Here is a 17,323-nt window from a genome sequence, read left to right on the forward strand (position 1 = left end):
GATATTGGCAGAGCTGTAAAAATGCCCACATTGTTCTAACTAAATGGTCAGTATGAGGCATTGTGCTTTTCTCTTCACTCTTACTATTTTTTTCTTTTCTTACAATCTTTTTATTAAGACAGAGTATTATGATGTAGTTGGTGAAAAAGGAGATGAAGGACCTCCTGGACCTCCAGGACCAAAAGGACAACGTGGCTTGCCTGGTTAGTAACCCATTAAGACTATAATCTTTTGGAAAGAGCTAATTACTTGAAGGGCTTGCTGCAGGCTAGAGTTTGAGTACTCTGAAGTTTGCTTCTGCCTTTCCAAGAATAATTCCAAATTACTCCAATGAAACTGCAGAACTGAAATTCCTTGTAAAAATGGTGAAGTTGGCATACTTCATTGTGCAGATAATTGAGTTTAGCACCTAAACTCACTCATATTCTCTATAATGACCTCAGTGGATATTTCCATCAGAGCATTGTGTATGTATGCCATAGACAAACCATCAGGGCTGTAAGTCTTCTTACCCTCTGGTGGAGGTTCTCCTACTCTTTTTTGGCTTTCACAGATTGTTTTTTTGCCATTTTTTATTGCCTGTCACCCTAGAATAATATTTTTTTTTCTTTTGTTTATTTTGGCCATGTTGCAAAATTAAAATGTACTGATTTATTTTAACCAGATTTTAGTGAGAATTGGCAGTGTGCAACAGCTGTGTAAATGGTATATACCTACACAGGCAAAACCAAACTCTTAAGAGATAAAATGAGAATAGAATGCAGAAGTCCGAAGATTGTAGTCAATGTTACTGAGTAGTGCCTTGTATATCATGCAGTTTTTTAATTACATTTCTAAACACATTATTTTGCAGGGCCACAGGGTCCTCCTGGAGGTGCTGGTAGACCAGGTATATGTAATAATTTAGTACTTTGCTATTACACCCAGTCAGCTTTGTGAAAATCTTAATTTTGGGAGACTTTGAACATAACTCTAGGTGGCAAAAATATGTCACCCAAAAGTTTTGATGGACAAGTATTTGAAGAGAGATTAGAGAACATTTTAAAATATATTTACAATGTCCTTGTAATTATTTAATAAATAACACCATGAAAAAAGATTTACAGTATGGACTCTGAGGCAATGTGTTTGTCTCGTTCAACCTGCAAACTTTGCTTTGAAGTTCTTGTTTATTTTTATATTCTTTCCTCTTCTCTTAGGTGTGTCAAGACCTGGTCTGAGAGGTCCCCCAGGATTTCCTGGGACAAAAGGAGCAAAAGGAGAAAAAGGACAGGTGGGCTCGTGTATTGTAGGCCCTCCAGGACTGCCTGGAATAACTGGAAGAATTGGTTCTGTTGGGTTGCCAGGTCCTCCAGGAGAACCAGGTGATGTTTCATTATTGTATACACAATGAACAACAGCAAATTTAGAATCATTTCCATATCTAATTAATTAGATTACATAAATACTTAAGAATGGAGTGTATATTGAGTTATACAACATAATTTTTCTTTGGAAATTTCTTGACACTGTATTCATTAAAAAGCATGCAAAGCAAAGGTCTGTGCTTAACAATGTTAATGAAGTTCTGGGGAGAAGATATTGTGACTTCCTAGGTTGAAAATTTCTCACTTTTTTGTATAATTGTGACTAAAAATCTTCTATATAATCACAGGAAGGACTAATAAGAGAAAATCTGTTCTTAAGACTAGCTTTTCCAAAATCTGCAGATTTGTAAGATTACCTTCAGAAAGGACTGTTCTAAAAGTTAGAGAGATCATACAGATACCTACATAGGTCTTGCTGGTCTTGAAGTTCTGGCAGCATGAAAACAGAATAGTAGCAATGTAATAGATGAAGCAATTGATTAGATGCAGTTTACAACACTTCTAGAAAGCGTATGAACCAGGAGAATATCTTAAAGAACCAGCATAATGTTTCCTTTATATATGGTATTGCTTACACAAGTTCTTTTCTGATATGATGCTTTTATTTTCTCTCTTAAAAACATCTATCCTGCAAATGTATTGCTGTGTATCTTCTGTCTTTTCCAGAGTGATAGTAAATACACCAGAATAATTCTGACAGATATACTTGAACAGCATTAATAATCTACAATTAAAATAAAAGTTTCCTTTCCAGTTCTGGAAAAGTAAGAGCTTTGTTTCTGTTGATTCAAATAAAATGTAAATATTTCCCCCAGAAGGGACAGCGCTTTTTAAAGGCACCTCCCTGGCTAGACAGATGGATCCAGCAGCAGTCTGATAAGATTTAATTTAGGTTTGCCATACTTATCCTCAAGTATATGAGGTTAAAGGTGTTTTGGACTTGTCCAGGTAGTTCTCTCTTGAATAAATACTGACACAGCTCGTCCCTGAACCTTTATTTCTGCTTTAGGAAATGAATAATTGCCTGATGTACTGGTGCCATGCTTGTTTCAATAACAGGTAGAGTAACTTTTAGAACAGGCCCACCAGGACTTCCTGGACTGCCAGGGTGTGCAGGACCTCCAGGACCCCCGGGAGATATTGGCGTGAAAGGTCGGTGATTGTGTTTTACTGGCTATGTTTCAGGGTTGATATAGTATTCACTTGGATAACAAGAGGTCAGAGACACTAGGAAATCTTACTGTTGTGGAATAAGCCTTTCCACATTTGAGAGCTCTTATAGCAGAAATTAGAGTTGAAAAATAAAAGTGTTCAGCCTCAGTACAGGGTTTTGTCTATCTTGATTTCAAGTAGAATTTTTCTTTTCTTCACTGGAGTATTTCCTCTGAATGAGATCACAAGCAGATCGTAATGGCAGTTGCTGGACTTTTCCAGTTCTGCTTCCTTTCTGAAAGCTATCCCTTAGAGCCCTTCTGAAATTTTTAAATTAATTGACCTCACAAGCTATTCAAGTTGGAGGTTTTAGAAACAGTTTTAGAAATAACAAGATGTCATCCTCCCCTTTCAGTAAACAGCAGCTAAGAGCAACACACATGCCAGCACCACATATCAGTTGTATAGCACTGCAGCCAGGGCGTAGACCTTGTCTGGGACAATTGGTGAGGTTTTTGTGTTCCCCTGTTGTTATGTCCAACACCAGAAACCGATCTTTGAGAGGAGGTTCCTTTTGCAATTATCACCACAGGAGCTGCTAAATTTGTATGCCACTTGCCAGCTGTTAAAGTGTTCCTATGAAGCCATATTAGCTTGAAGCCTTTGTTACTTTCTTCTTTTGAAAAAAAAAAAAAAAAAAAAAAAAAAAAAGGTTTATCAGTAGAGTGTAATGAAGCAGCTTACTGTAACTAGAATTGAAAAAATCAAGAGATTTAAAGTAGATGTTCCTGTGTTGCCATGTTCTGATTCACTGACTGACAACGGGTGATCTTGTAATGTATTGGAAGTGGCCTTCCTTTGAAGTTAAGATTGTATTTCCTTCTACTGCTCTTTGACTAGGATATATTGACCACCCTCTGCAACAAATTATATAACACATTGGCTAAGCTTAGGAGTTAATTGCTATTGAACAACTTGCTTATATTCCTTCTAGGTGATGAAGCTTGTGTGTGTACTGATTGCAGCTATATTCCAGGAACACCTGGTCTTCCTGGTTCTCCTGGGCCACGTGGCCTGGATGGCATCCCTGGTAAATGTTCTCAGTGTTCCTAATGGGATAGTAGAAAGCAGCAATATTTTACTTTTAGTGCAAGAATCAGGACTGGTATGAGCATGTCTGCAGCATGCAATATTCTGGGTCCCTGAAATAGCCCTGAAGTTGTGGTAAGTATGCATAATACAGCTCCATTTGCTGATGTGAGCCTGTGTCCTAAAAGCATTTATGCCTGTGCGCTGAGCTTAGGTGCAGCTTGAAGCCAGGTTAATCTGTGCTCATGAAATCAGTGTGAATGGCAGTAACATTCAGTGCTGAGTGTAATTATCAGAGCTGTCAAAATCTATTTTCTTGTTTTCTTTTTCCATTGCAAAATATGCTGTTTTGCAGGTAGAGATGGAGCACCAGGTCCCAAAGGAGCTCCAGGTTCCCCAGGTGCACCAGGGCTTCCAGGAGCTCAAGTAAGACTTGCATTTTTCAGATTATTTTTCAGATCCTATAATAATTTTATATAAATGTCACAGCTGGTGTTACATGCTGTTATACTGGGTGATTTCAGCAGTTTTCTGTTGTGACCTTACCTTGAATGTTGTGTGCAATTCTGGGCTCTCCAATAGCAAAAGGATATTAAGATACTTGAAACTGACGAGAGGAGGCCAACAAAGCTGGTAAGAGGGCTAGAACACCTATCCTATGAGGAGAAGCTGAGGATGCTTAGGCTGCCTAGTCTGATGAAAAGGAAGCCAAGATTCTGTTCATCTACATAATGCTATAATCATGGCAGTGGCTGTTAAGCATGCACGATTTTGTCAGTCTATGTCTGCTGTATATTTTATCTGCTGTGACTTTTTTCAGCTGTCTCACTTCTCTTGTGTCCAGCATAGTCCAGACTTACCAAAGCCCTGGCCATACTGAGAAACTCATAATGCCCCACTTACTGGTACAAAAGACATTTCTTCTTGGGAAACTTGCTGAAGAGAGTTGGCAGGCACCTACCACAGACATAGCACTTGGTTATTCTAGCTTGTGCCTGTAGTAATAATTATTCTTAGGAAAGTACAGTAGACACTGTCCAATATCAAACTGTCATGCACAAATATATATTGTGCTGGCATACAGATGTGTAATTGGAAGAGCCTGATAATGCTTTTTTTGGAGCTCCCAAGATTTCATGAGCCCAAGGTTGTTAGATCACAGTGTCCTTTCAGCTTTACATTATGACCTGAGGGGTCAAGGAAAGAGCACTGAAATTAGCTACAGATAGCCAACTATGGCAGTTAGTGTCCCTAGGGAGAGAGTCCCACAAGGAGAAGAAATCTCAGATTTGAAGATATTTTCTTGTACTCTTATTTGTGCCACTAATGAAAGTGTGCACTTTCAGTAAATAGAGATAAGAATAAGGAGAATCATTCTCAGGTATTCAGTTTGAATACTACTAAAAACCAACCAACCAAACAAACAAAAAACCCACTTGAAAACAGTTGACATGTCTAGCACTGAAAGTTTATGATTGTTTTTTTTTTCCAGGGACCTCCAGGTTTTAAAGGAGATCAAGGATGTAAGGGATCAAAAGGTGAGCCAGGGTATGTGTATCCAGAGGGACCAAAAGGAGAGCAAGGAGATCCAGGAACGAGAGGGAACAAAGGAAGAAAAGGATCAAGTGGATTTCTGGGAAGACCAGGCTCTAAAGGTCACAAAGGTTCTAAAGGTGAAGAGGTGAGTATGCACTGTCTGTAGTGAATACAGAATTCATGAAAAGCTTAGTCAACAGTTTTATCTTACATAACAATCTGTTTTACCTATTGTGATATTTCAGCTGAATATCCTCTCCCTGACTTAGAGGTGCTATGCTCATCTATAGCAACAAATTCCAAATGAAAACAAAAGAATGATAGTAAATATTCTTGTGTAATGCCAGAGGGAAATGAGGCTGTGTATGCATGCTGCTGAAAAGCCTCAGCGCTATCTTAGATTTCTGTGATAAATGAAATAAAACAAGCAAACAAAAACAAAAAAGATTTTTTTCTGTCTACTCACAGTGCTTAAAATTAAAAATCTAAATGATTCCAGTTTGGTCTTTAGGAGTTAATCTCCAATCAGGGCTGAGAGAAACCACAAAAGATTTGAGAATGACTAGGATTGTTAGGACAAAGGTCTTTGTACAGCAGAAACAAAAACTAGCAATTATCATTGTGCTGTGTTGGCTGAGAAACTGTAAAAGCAATTCAGATATCAGTCTCTCTAAACTTGACCTCATTCTATTCAAGGAGAATCAATGTTGAGATTTTGTTTTTTCCCAAATGTTGCTTTGAAAAATGAAAAATAATAGTTTGATGTAATGCCACAGTGATTGAAAATTGAGCTGGTGAGATTTCGCTTTTAATAAAAAGGATGAATGAATGCTCTATGCTTGTAAACATTGATTCTAAAGTTCATATTCTGTTGATCACAAATAATTCAGTCATAAAAGTCCTCCTCAGTTAATAGAGTTGTTCTGTTGCTGAAATAGTGTGATATCACAGTTACAGAGAATCAGGCATTTTGTTTTGAAAGTTAGTGTGAAAAGCAAGTAATCTGTGGGATACAGACATGTATAATCATTAATAGGGATTGGCTGGTTCAAAAGGAGATAGAGGGCAACCTGGATTGCCTGGCAACCCTGGTCTTCCTGGAGAGATGGGGCTTCCTGGACTGCCAGGATACGGTCCACAAGGAGTAAGAGGTGTCAAAGGCTCTAAAGGATTACCTGGTCCACATGGATTGCCTGGAGAAGCTGGTTTGTAGCTTAATATTTTATTATTATTTACCTATGTTAAAGATTTCAATTGCAAAGAGAGACTGAAGAAAAAGATATAAATTATGAAAAATAGGAAGTTTTTCTCAGGATGAGATTTGTGTTGTTCCAGCTTCAGTCCCACTAGAAACAATAGTAAAAATCTTAGGGTCATAAGACAGCTGAGGTTGGAAGGGACCCTATCAGGTTCATTGGTCCAAAGTCCTGCTCAGAGAAGGATAAACTATGAGATTAGAACAAGTTCCTCAAAGGATTATCCAGTCAAGACTTGAAAACTTCCAAGTAACAAGACTGCACATCTTTCAGCAGCCTGTTCCAGTGCTTGGCCATCTTCATCATAAAAAAAGATTCCTTAATTATATATCCAGTTATCAGTGTGAGCTAAGTCATTGGGGAAAATAGGAAGGATTGAATCAGTGCCAGCATCATCAGTGTGTTTATTTAAAGGCATAATCTGAGAGAACTTGAACAGGAGAGATGGACTCAAGATAGAATCAAGTCACTTCTTAAGGAGAATTTTTGAATTTTAGATCCTTGGGATTCTGAAGCTTAGTGCTTGTAGCTGCAGTGATTTGTTGGATTCCGTATGCCTAAGCTGTTGACTCATTTAAGATGTGAATTTGTTATCCAAAGAGGTGAAATTATCAGAGTACATCTGTCTGAGCCTTCATCTCTCTGGGTTTGTCACGTTGCTTCACATATCAAGAAATCTACATAAATCTCTGTTGGAGACATTGCTGGCTGTGAGGTTTTTAGTTTTGTTTCTTTTCATCTGATCTGAGTGCAGTCATTGTTGGTATTGACAATAAGTTTTATTTCCTACTTGAAATCATTTTGTGCTCTTTTTTCTGGTTTTCCAACAGACTGCAGGAGGGCTGAAAGAAGTCATGAGGTGGGCTTAGTGTCAATAAAATTATACCCCTGTATTAAGTCAGGATTTTAAGGTTACTTGGAAGTATGGGAACTGCAGAAGACTTCATTTTTAACTGAGTAGATTCCTTGCTAATATTTTAAATGCCTAACGTTTTCAAACTGTAAGACTTTGATAGTGTATTTCCTGAAGGTCTGAAAGGAGAGACCAGTAGGATAGCACCATTGCCTGCATTGCCAGGGCCTCAAGGACCACATGGTTTACCCGGACCCCCAGGAGTGCCTGGTGAGTATGTTTACTCTAATTAATGTCAAAATCAGGGATGATTTGATTGGAATTTCTCTATCATCTCTAGCTGGATAAAAACGTTGGTTTATTTTGAGAGAAATGTAAGAATTTCTGTGATGCAGAGACTAAGGAATAAGCTGTATCCTTGTGTTTCAAGAAAATTAGGGGAAGTGGACATAAAAAAAATGAACAAAAAAGACACATGGGGCCATGCCCACAGTGTGCAGTACAGTGAAGGGTCTAAGCAAGACCAAGAAACAGAAACTTTAGGTGTGTATGTTGCAGCTCATAAATCTTAAAAGGCATTCGGACATAATTTTGCAAAGTCTAATCTAAGATACACAGCAACTCCTGCAGTCCTCAAAAGAAAAGAATTAAAATTAGTTTGAAGCATTCTTAAGCCCCCAGTATTGACAGTAAAAAAAATCTCATACTGTAGTTGCAAGCTTGCTCAAATAACTGATTATATTACTAAGCTTCCAGGCTCTATTTTTTTTTTTATTATTATTATTATTTTTTCCTTTATTAACCATTGTTCTAATATATTGTGAGTGTTCCTGAGTTTCCTTTTGTGGGTGGGTTCGGGGCTTGGGTTTAGAGTGATGCTTTTCTGACAGCTGGTCTTCTAAATATTGCAGTGAGACTGAAGATAACTGTAAGGCCTCTCATTTGATTTTATAGAACAGTAGTCCTTAAAACTGCCCTGAATAGCACAGAAAAATCTATTGTCAGTTTAATGGTAGCTTCTGTTCATGTAGTTGGTTCTGCTCTGAACCACAGCCCTATGATGCGTTGCTTGAATGTTCTTATCAAGTGGAAAATTTGTATCTGCACATAGTTGTTCAAAAAAGTTGAAATTGGGAATATTGCATAAAGACTGAACTCACAGACTCATGTCTGCTTTGATGTGGTGAACACAAAGATCACAGTTATTATTGTAGTGATGTGGAGGATAAATAGTGTCAAAGACCTAATAATATGATCTACAGTGATGTTCTACTTAATAATGATAAACTAGGAAACACCAGGTTATTACATGATAAAGTTCTGTGGTTAGATGCATCACAGTTTATGTATTTTCTTTGAACAGGTAGGGTTGGAACAAGTGGTCAGCCAGGTGATGTGGGGCAACCAGGGCCAACAGGTGACACAGGCTTTCCAGGGCTTGGGTTTCCTGGAAATCCGGGCCCAAAAGGTAAAACACATTTATTGATCTTTAAAAAACAAAGCAAAACAAAGCAAAAATAAACAAACAAACAAAAACCACGTGTAAATAAACAAGAAACAAACAAACACAGAAACCCCTTTTTTTCTACTTTTTTGTTGTTGTTAAATCTGAATTGAAATAGATTTTAAATAAATGAATGTTAGGTGATATTTAGCGCTCTTGTAATTTACTGCCTTCAAGTTGCAAAAGTTGCAACACTGCCTTCAGATTACAAATTTGAGGTATTTCAGAGACTTATTAAAGATGTCAGTAGGAAAATATTTTAAAAGATAATTGTAAAGAATTGATGCTTCCTGGAATATTGGCCTAATAAGTAGTTCTGAGTGCCAAACTTACTTCAGATCGATTCTGTTTACCTACATGTGTGTTACAGAGCTGTACTAGTAGGAGTAGCTTATTTTTAATCAGTGTTAATACAATGCAGTGTTGTATCTGCTCTACCCTGGAGGAAATAGAAAGCACTTTGAATACTGTGAATTTGACCCTTCCTCATGCACAGTCATGCCCCTCTTTTTTATATGCCTTTGGTTGCTAGAAATATTATGAACTACTCTCATAGTCCCATCAGGAAACATACAAACAAAAAGTAGAAAGCTCTGATACTAAAATTACTACAATGTAGCTTGTTGGAGAGAATAGTAGGGAGCTGGCACCAGAAAAGGTTCACTCCAGTCAGTTACTTAATACTTGACACTTGTAACTGAGTGTTACAATGTAACCAGTGTTACAATGAGTATTGAGTGAGTACTTTGAGAATAAGAGACTGGGTGGCAGATGCACGTAAGGATATAACTTAGTAAAAGAAGTGCGTAACAGCATACATGCAAATACCCATTTGTAAAATAAATAATAAATAAATATACACAGAATTTATAAATAAATTAATTAATAAATTAAATAAATAAATAAACACAGAATTTGTACTGATGTTTCATTTCATTTGCAGGAGATAAAGGACTTCCTGGAGGCAGAGGGGCACCAGGCTGTGAAGGAAAGATTGGAGAGCCAGGCCGAGCTGGAAATGTAGGACAACCAGGAGAAAAGGTTCGATTAGAAATACAGCACTGACTTTTCCATAGGTCCCATTCATTAAATCTGATACTGCGCAACTAAATTAATAAGTGTAAGGAAAATAGGAACTCCTGTATTTAGTAGCCCAATGGTGCTTAAATAAATATCCTAATGAAAAAATTGCTGTTGTGTAAAATAAAGGAAAAATTTTATTTTCAGATATAGGCCCAACTTTTTTTTGTTTAAGCAAGGATCGTAATGCAATAATAGCAAACAGAGGGAATTGCTTTTTTATGCTTAGTAGCAATTTCTTAGAGGTAGGAGATAGAGTTCAGAAGCTATTTAGACAAATTAATATATTGATGCAGAATCTGCAGCTGGTCATTAAGGAATATCCAGTGTTCTACTGAATTGGAGACATTATGCATGGTAAGGTGAAAGATCCCCAGGAAAAGATGATGATTAATAATAATTAAAAAAAAAAAAAAAAAAAAAAAAAAAAAAAAAAAAAAAAGCTAGCTGATCACAGGGTGGAAAAAGTATTTTGGCACTTTTGCAAAGCATAGTACACAGTGATTGTCTGTATTTCTGTGTTGCAGGGTGACCCGGGCATGATTATTCCTGGAGAGCCAGGCAAACTAGGTTCACCAGGAGGTCATGGCATTCCTGGCCCAAAAGGTGATAGTGGACTTCCAGGACTTCCAGGCTTACCAGGGCATGCTGGACGTGATGGCAATAGTGGCCCAAGAGGTAATGTGGTCAAAGAGGCATGAGGAACACAAGTGACATCCATGTTTTAAGAACGGGACGCCAAGTTAAACAGTGTTCACTCAAAGCTTCAAACTACTGTCTAAATTTTTATGAAAACAGTCTCCTTTCTTTTAGGAGATCCAGGCTTGTCTGGGGTTCCTGGGAATCCAGGTTTTCCAGGGAAACCTGCTGAATGTCTTACTGGCCTGCCAGGCTTGACAGGTGCCCAGGGAGCTACAGGCCCACCAGGTAGGATCATCCAAATCAAATGAGATTTTTGGCTGAGCAGTTCTGGGTTTTATTTCTGCTTTCCAATGTCCTGAGGGACCTGAAATTTTTTATGGATATTGATTATGGGATAATTTGCAAGACAATGAGGTCTCATTTTAAAAGAATTGCTGATTGGAGGAAGCACATGACTGATTAAGACAGATTGAGTCAGATTGCATTATATGGCCCCAGAAGTGATTATGAACTGATGTAAATTCCACAGGTAGAAGTCTATTTCAGTCATCTGTCTTGTATGGGGTTGAATTTCATGCAATGTCATTGATAAAGAAGCAAAGCAGAAGCAGAGTCTCAACTATAGGGAAAACCAGTTCAGGGACTCAGAGTACCTGCATCTACCGTGTATGATTTCCATTCCAAGGGAAACCCACTCAGACACTCAGCTCAATTATTCTCTTGTATGTGAACTGAAAAATGTTTATTGTCGTGGTGGGAAATCACTCCCCATGGTTTTTGGAGGATGAATATAGAATTGGTATTTTATGTTTGTCTAATCTGTGCTGTGTATGTTTTCACCTATATATCTTCTGTATGTTTGTCAGAGTTCAAGAAGAGTTTTGTACTTGTAATGGCAAGATAGAGATGAAGGTTAGATTTCTAGCAGGATATACCTTACATACACCATCATGCATTTTTTTTCTTAGGAAGAAGAGGTTCACTAGGTTCAAAAGGCAAACCAGGTCCTCCTGGCTTGGGTATCCCAGGAATCTATGGAAAGCCTGGGGAACCTGGATTAATAGGTGTCCTGGGAAACACAGGATTACCTGGCCTCAAGGGACAGTCTGGAAGGCCAGGAGTCTCTGGTGTGCCAGGTAAGGTCTCTGTAAATATATGTTATGACATAGAAATCTAGTCAGTCTCTGCAAAAAGGTGTTGGTCATGGTGACGTGTAATCAGTTCTAAGTTGAAAATACAGAAACAGTTTACTTCAGCAGTTTTATATACAGACTTGTATGATCTTATATGGAAGACAAATCAATAATCATTTCCTGAAGAATTAGAATATCTGGAAGCTGATATGAACCAGTACCAAGTTTTCTACAATGTTCTCCAGAGAGTAAGTTACCTCGCACTGTTTTCTGTACAGCAATGTCTGAAACAGAACACCAGCTAGTTAACATTCAGAGTCTTCCCAACATAATGAAAGAGTAAAGAATTCGATAGTTCTTACTCAGCATCCCTTTTCAAATGGATAGCTTAGTAATGCTACCTTTTTTTTTTTTTTTTTTTCCCCTGGGGAAAAAATGAAACAAGCTCATGTCTTGAGTCTGTCAGAGATATGACTCAAATTGTCACAGAACTGACTTTAAGTAGGTAATCCCTATAGGGTGAGTTGTTTAGTTGGGTTATTTCATCAGAAATATGTTCATACTTGGTTTGGAGAATAAAAGAAATCACATTTGTAATGCAGCTCTTTAAACAAAAATTTTTCAGTACTCTTAAATCCCTTGTTATTCTGTTGCAAGGAGATAGTACATACATTTTCATATATACAACTGTAAAAATAATGATGAACATGCAAGCCAAACCTGTGCTTCTGATGTCATGTCCATGCTGGGCTTCAGCTCCTGAGCCAGTAAGGAATGTCTTTCCCATAGCACCTGTGACAGATGTCACAGCCCAATACAGATATCAGGTATATTACAGTCACTCTCAGTTATTTCATTAATTGGTAGAAGCTATTGCTGCCGTTAGTAACCCCTCAAACTATCCAGGTTAATCTGTATGTAAATGCTGTTTCAGTTGTTAAAAGCTGGTAAACTTGCTTCTACAGTTAAGTTCTAGAAATGGAGAAAAGATTGAAAGAATCAATAAGCCATTTAAACAGCAGACACGTGCATAACTTTCTAAAGTAATGTTCTATGCTACTGATCAGTATTAACAAATGCATTCCTATTGTTTCATTTCCACAGGCCCTAGAGGAGAGCCAGGTATAATGGGCCCATTAGGAATTCCTGGACCCCCTGGCAGGATCGGAAGTCCAGGCATCCCTGGTATCAGAGGCAAGTAACAAAATTACATGTCTTCATTACAGGAGCTTAACCAGAATTTCTTGTGTCTTGATAAATCTTTGATTTCTGGACCCTTGCAGTCTACCAACAGAACAACAGAGTATTCTTTTAGCAGTACTGAATTGCCACCTTTCCTGCTTCACTGGTATTTGTAAAAATGGTTAATGATTTGCTACAGAGTTTTTTGCTGTTTTTTTGGTGTTTTTTTTTTTTTCTGTGTTATTCATGTTCAAAATATTATCTTCAGAAAATGTATTTTTTTTCAGGTTCTTTTGGCTCCCCTGGGCTAAAAGGAAGAAAAGGGCTTCTTGGAGCTCAAGGTGAACCAGGTGACAAAGGTTTTCCTGGACCATCTGAAACCTTGGTTGTGATTGGAAATAAAGGAGAACGAGGCTCAAAAGGTACACGTTCACTTATTCATCATTCAAAACTAGTTAGGGTTATCATCTGTGTTGCAGTTTCAGTGGATTCTAACATATGGAAGACAGTAGCTTTACTACTTAAAATATTCACATGGCTTTCTAATAATTATTGCCAAACGCTCCAACTGCCTTTTCTTGTGAGATAGCTGGATATTACATTGAAAATTTATCTCCATTTTAACAAGTCCATCATTAGTAATCCTCACGTTGTAATGTTAAATCAGTAATAAAATGGTATTTATTTGTATAAACTTCTTACAGTCACGTGTCTTTACACACATAGTAGCCTTTGAGCAGAAACAAGTATGCTTACCAGCTGAATACTGGACCATAAAGAAGTTGACTCTGCTTAGATATATTTGACTGTGAGAGGATTTATTTTCTGCATAATATTAGAAGAGACTTGGCATTTGAGTTGTGTGTGCTCAACTAATGCTATCTGGCCTTGTGTAGACCTTTTCATGTGGTAGATTTCAGAAACTTCTTTTTGTCTTCATGTGGAAAATATAGAAGACACTGCTTGTGTTTATTAACAAAGTAAAATATTTTACTCCATTGCAGTTTCATTACTTTAAAAGATTTAGAAAACTCACATTCTAAAATGCTGTTGTGCAATTTGTTTGTTTGTTTATTTATTTAATGAAACCATTTTAGGAGTCCAAGGAAGAATGGGCCTAAAAGGAGAAAAAGGAGATGCAGGTATCCAAGGTCCCCCAGGTCTTACTGGATCTGAAGGAGTACCTGGTGTACCAGGTATGAAGTGTGTATGTTGAAAATTCCCATACCACATGAGGATAAGATAGTATTATTTTGAAGATTGCTGGGTCTTTGATGAAAATAAGTCTTAAAAAAATTTTGTGTAAGTTATAAACCTACCTATGCCCTTCTACAGAGTTTGCTCTGACATCACCATGCCCTCATACATAATGATACATGTTGACTTTAAGCGAGGAAATGAATATGATGTTGTTTTTTTTTTCTCCAAATTAATGATAATAAAAAAATTCTCTGCTTTTCCTATATTTTTGGTTCTTTAAGATAATTTATTTCTAGAAATAAATTACAATACTGTAATTAGATGCATAGAATTTTTGACAATTAAGAAATTAGAAATAATTTTAGTCTTGTAATTGAAATGGCTCCTGTCATGATGGGAATAACCAGTATCATCACCCATATGTCCTTTGTAGTTGTTGCAGTGTTTGCCATCATGAGAAAAGCTGCAAATACTTTGGTACTCTGACTTTTTATGGGAGAAAATCAGACCCGACATGCCTAAATATTCAGGGATTACCAATGTCCTGGGATTTAGACATCTGGGCGTTCTAGATTGAAGCTCTACTTTGCAGTCATTAAACTGAATGTTAATTTAGCTAAATTAAGCTCCAGTGATTGTGACACACCCAGAAACCAATCTGAACTCAGGTAAATAATGGAAGGAAATTCCAGCACATTAACAGAGATTACTGATCTTGATAAAATGTTCAAAGGTTCAGTTGCCAGTCCAAAATGCTGTGATAAGTCAAAAACCTTATTATGTCAATGCTGATATATAAGATATTTGAGGTTTTTCTTTGATAATAATACTGATAATTCTATGTGCATCTAGAGCAGTAGGAAGAACTATACTTCACTGTTTGTTGATATATAAAATAAGATACCATGCAATGTGTAAAGTAAAACATTCTGTATTAATCTCAGCTCTACTAGATGGTCAGTAACTGAACAGGGCATGTGAAGATGACACTTACTTTTTCATCTTGCAGGTGTCAAAGGATTTATGGGTCTTCCAGGGATACCTGGAGGACAAGGATTTCTGGGTGCACCAGGAAAAAAAGGGAACATGGGAATTCCAGGTTATTTTCTACTAAGTCATGTTGAAAATTGATAGAGCTGTACAGAAGTATTTAGGCAGATCTGAGGAGTTACTGTAAGCACACAGACAATACTTACTCAAGTGGAGATTTATTCTCCACTTTTATTTTTTTTATATATTTTATTTTTATTCTCCACTATTCTCTTATTTGTAGACTTCTTACACCCCAGCATTTGCCTGAATTGCAGAAAGGAATTCTCTCTTTCCTGAATTTAGAGTGGGATGTTAATAATGTATTATAAATGACTATCTCTGTATACAGCTTACAATAGCTTTTTAAATAATAATTTCAGGGCATTAATTATTCAGTTCATGATAATTTATAGTGGCTTAATTGATTTTGTAACCAAATGCCTGGCTAGTGGTCATAAGACTTATAAGTTTCAACTACTGAAATTAGAGATAATATATTAAATATAAATTATTTTATTTACATACTCTTAAATGTAATAAACTTTTTGTTAATGTGTTTGGAATTAAAATCAGTAATTGTACAAAATACTTTATTTCTTATGATGAAGAATGAACACCTGAATATACAAGAACTAGTAAGCAAAGCATGAAGTGTGATATGTGATTATGATCCTTTTAAGAATGTTGTTATTATCTGTGTATATCCAGGTCAAAAAGGACAGAAGGGATCTCCAGGCTTTCCAGGAACTTCAGGTGACCCTGGTCCAACAGGCTATGGTGGCTTTCCAGGTGAAAAAGGAGACCCTGGGCACCCATCTCCTGGACTCCCAGGAGAACCTGGTCCAAAGGTATAAAGGCAATAGAAACACTGTCATATTAAACAAAAAGCAGAGCCCTTGATAACAGAAACAGAAAAATGTGTAAGCAAGGCTTGTAGAATTTGCAGGAGATAAGTAGATGGCATGCTTATGGTGATACATACAAAAATCCTCTTGTGCGTCAAGAATTGCAAAGAAATAGTCTTAGAAAATGCAAAAATCATGGACTCTAATGCTATGTTGGTTTTTGAAAGCCTATTGATGCCATTTCCTTTTTTTTTTTTTCTTTTTTTTTTTGGCAATATGTATTGTAAGATATCAGTTGGACAAAGTGGGTGCAGTTTTGCTTCGCATGTTTTGTTTGCTGCAAAGCTGTGAATCTTTACATGTGGGATTATCCAAAAGGTGTGGCTGATGATGTAAACTGTCCTATACCTCCTCTAATCTGTCCAGATTGTCAGTTTACTTTCTTTATTAGCTAGATATCAAGAAAGAGATTGTTGTAATTCAAGATAAAATGGGCAATTTAGAATGTATTTTTGGATCAAAAGAGCAACTGTTAGTATAAAATAGGAAAAAAGTCTACAAAAAAAAACCAAACATCTAAGGACTGAAGTTAATTTGTAAGTTTAAAGATAAGCATGATTTTTCTATTCTTCAAATACAGAGTGTAATGTCATTCTTGACCTGTTTGCATGCAACTGCTATTTCTTAGGGAGATCCAGGGGCTCCTGGGGCTTTGGGCAGGAAAGGAGAAAAAGGATCCCAAGGTCAGCCAGGACATGAAGGAGCACCAGGACTACATGGGCTCAGAGGAGAAACAGGAGTTGCTGGAAACCCAGGTATGTTTTGTTTTGGAGGGGGGTTAAATGCTGATACGCTACTAAAAGAAGAGAATTTCTCAATAAGCTATGCAGGGTGCCTGTGTGGTGGCACTTTTATATTCAGTCATAAACCTCAGTAGCTCCTTTGTAGTCAGCATAGCCAGGCTAACTGAATTCCAAGTGAAAATGCCTCTTTTTCTCTCCCGAACTCTTTCATACAGGGAAACTTGGACTTCCTGGAGATGCTGGTGTTAAAGGACAGCAGGGCCACCCAGGGCAACAGGGTGTTACAGGCCCTCCTGGTATGGTATATAGCATCTCTCCCAGATTGCTGCCCTCTGGTTTATTATTTTCTTCGTAATGAAATAGTCAATAATCATATTCTTACAAGCTTTTAGAATTTACCTGATATAGTTCCATTCTCTGTTAATGTTTGTATGAGGCTGTTTGTCTTCTCCAGTTTCAGCTGGGCTCTTTAACAGCCTGTTTGCAGTGTTCTCAGTTCAGCTCAGTGAATTACTTTTTATTTCACTTCAGTACTGTGAAACTTTTTCCTTCATACTGTTTTTCAGTCATTCAAAAAGAATCAAGATGTGATAGCAACATAGATAGTAGGAAAGGCTTGTTTTACCTAGTAAAAGAATAATAAACTAAG

At 37.2% G+C, this 17,323-nt stretch overlaps 1 protein-coding gene across 1 annotated transcript in view; it reads left to right on the forward strand.

Annotated features, from left to right (window-relative positions):
- Window positions 1-17,323, forward strand: part of COL4A3 (collagen type IV alpha 3 chain) — a 53,946-nt gene that overhangs the window by 23,538 nt on the left and 13,085 nt on the right. Inside the window, exons 19-39 of the mRNA XM_072344873.1 lie at window positions 119-203; window positions 854-889; window positions 1,200-1,364; window positions 2,427-2,519; window positions 3,514-3,609; window positions 3,964-4,034; window positions 5,101-5,289; window positions 6,181-6,349; window positions 7,431-7,523; window positions 8,617-8,721; window positions 9,701-9,798; window positions 10,365-10,515; window positions 10,651-10,764; window positions 11,448-11,615; window positions 12,717-12,806; window positions 13,082-13,216; window positions 13,892-13,990; window positions 15,004-15,093; window positions 15,735-15,874; window positions 16,560-16,686; window positions 16,890-16,970. Coding sequence (XP_072200974.1) covers window positions 119-203; window positions 854-889; window positions 1,200-1,364; window positions 2,427-2,519; window positions 3,514-3,609; window positions 3,964-4,034; window positions 5,101-5,289; window positions 6,181-6,349; window positions 7,431-7,523; window positions 8,617-8,721; window positions 9,701-9,798; window positions 10,365-10,515; window positions 10,651-10,764; window positions 11,448-11,615; window positions 12,717-12,806; window positions 13,082-13,216; window positions 13,892-13,990; window positions 15,004-15,093; window positions 15,735-15,874; window positions 16,560-16,686; window positions 16,890-16,970 — 2,395 coding nt within the window. The remainder of the gene's footprint in view (window positions 1-118; window positions 204-853; window positions 890-1,199; window positions 1,365-2,426; window positions 2,520-3,513; window positions 3,610-3,963; window positions 4,035-5,100; window positions 5,290-6,180; window positions 6,350-7,430; window positions 7,524-8,616; window positions 8,722-9,700; window positions 9,799-10,364; window positions 10,516-10,650; window positions 10,765-11,447; window positions 11,616-12,716; window positions 12,807-13,081; window positions 13,217-13,891; window positions 13,991-15,003; window positions 15,094-15,734; window positions 15,875-16,559; window positions 16,687-16,889; window positions 16,971-17,323) is intronic.

This window comes from Excalfactoria chinensis, chromosome 9 (assembly GCF_039878825.1).
Source record: "Excalfactoria chinensis isolate bCotChi1 chromosome 9, bCotChi1.hap2, whole genome shotgun sequence".
NCBI classification, from domain to species: Eukaryota; Metazoa; Chordata; class Aves; order Galliformes; family Phasianidae; genus Excalfactoria; species Excalfactoria chinensis.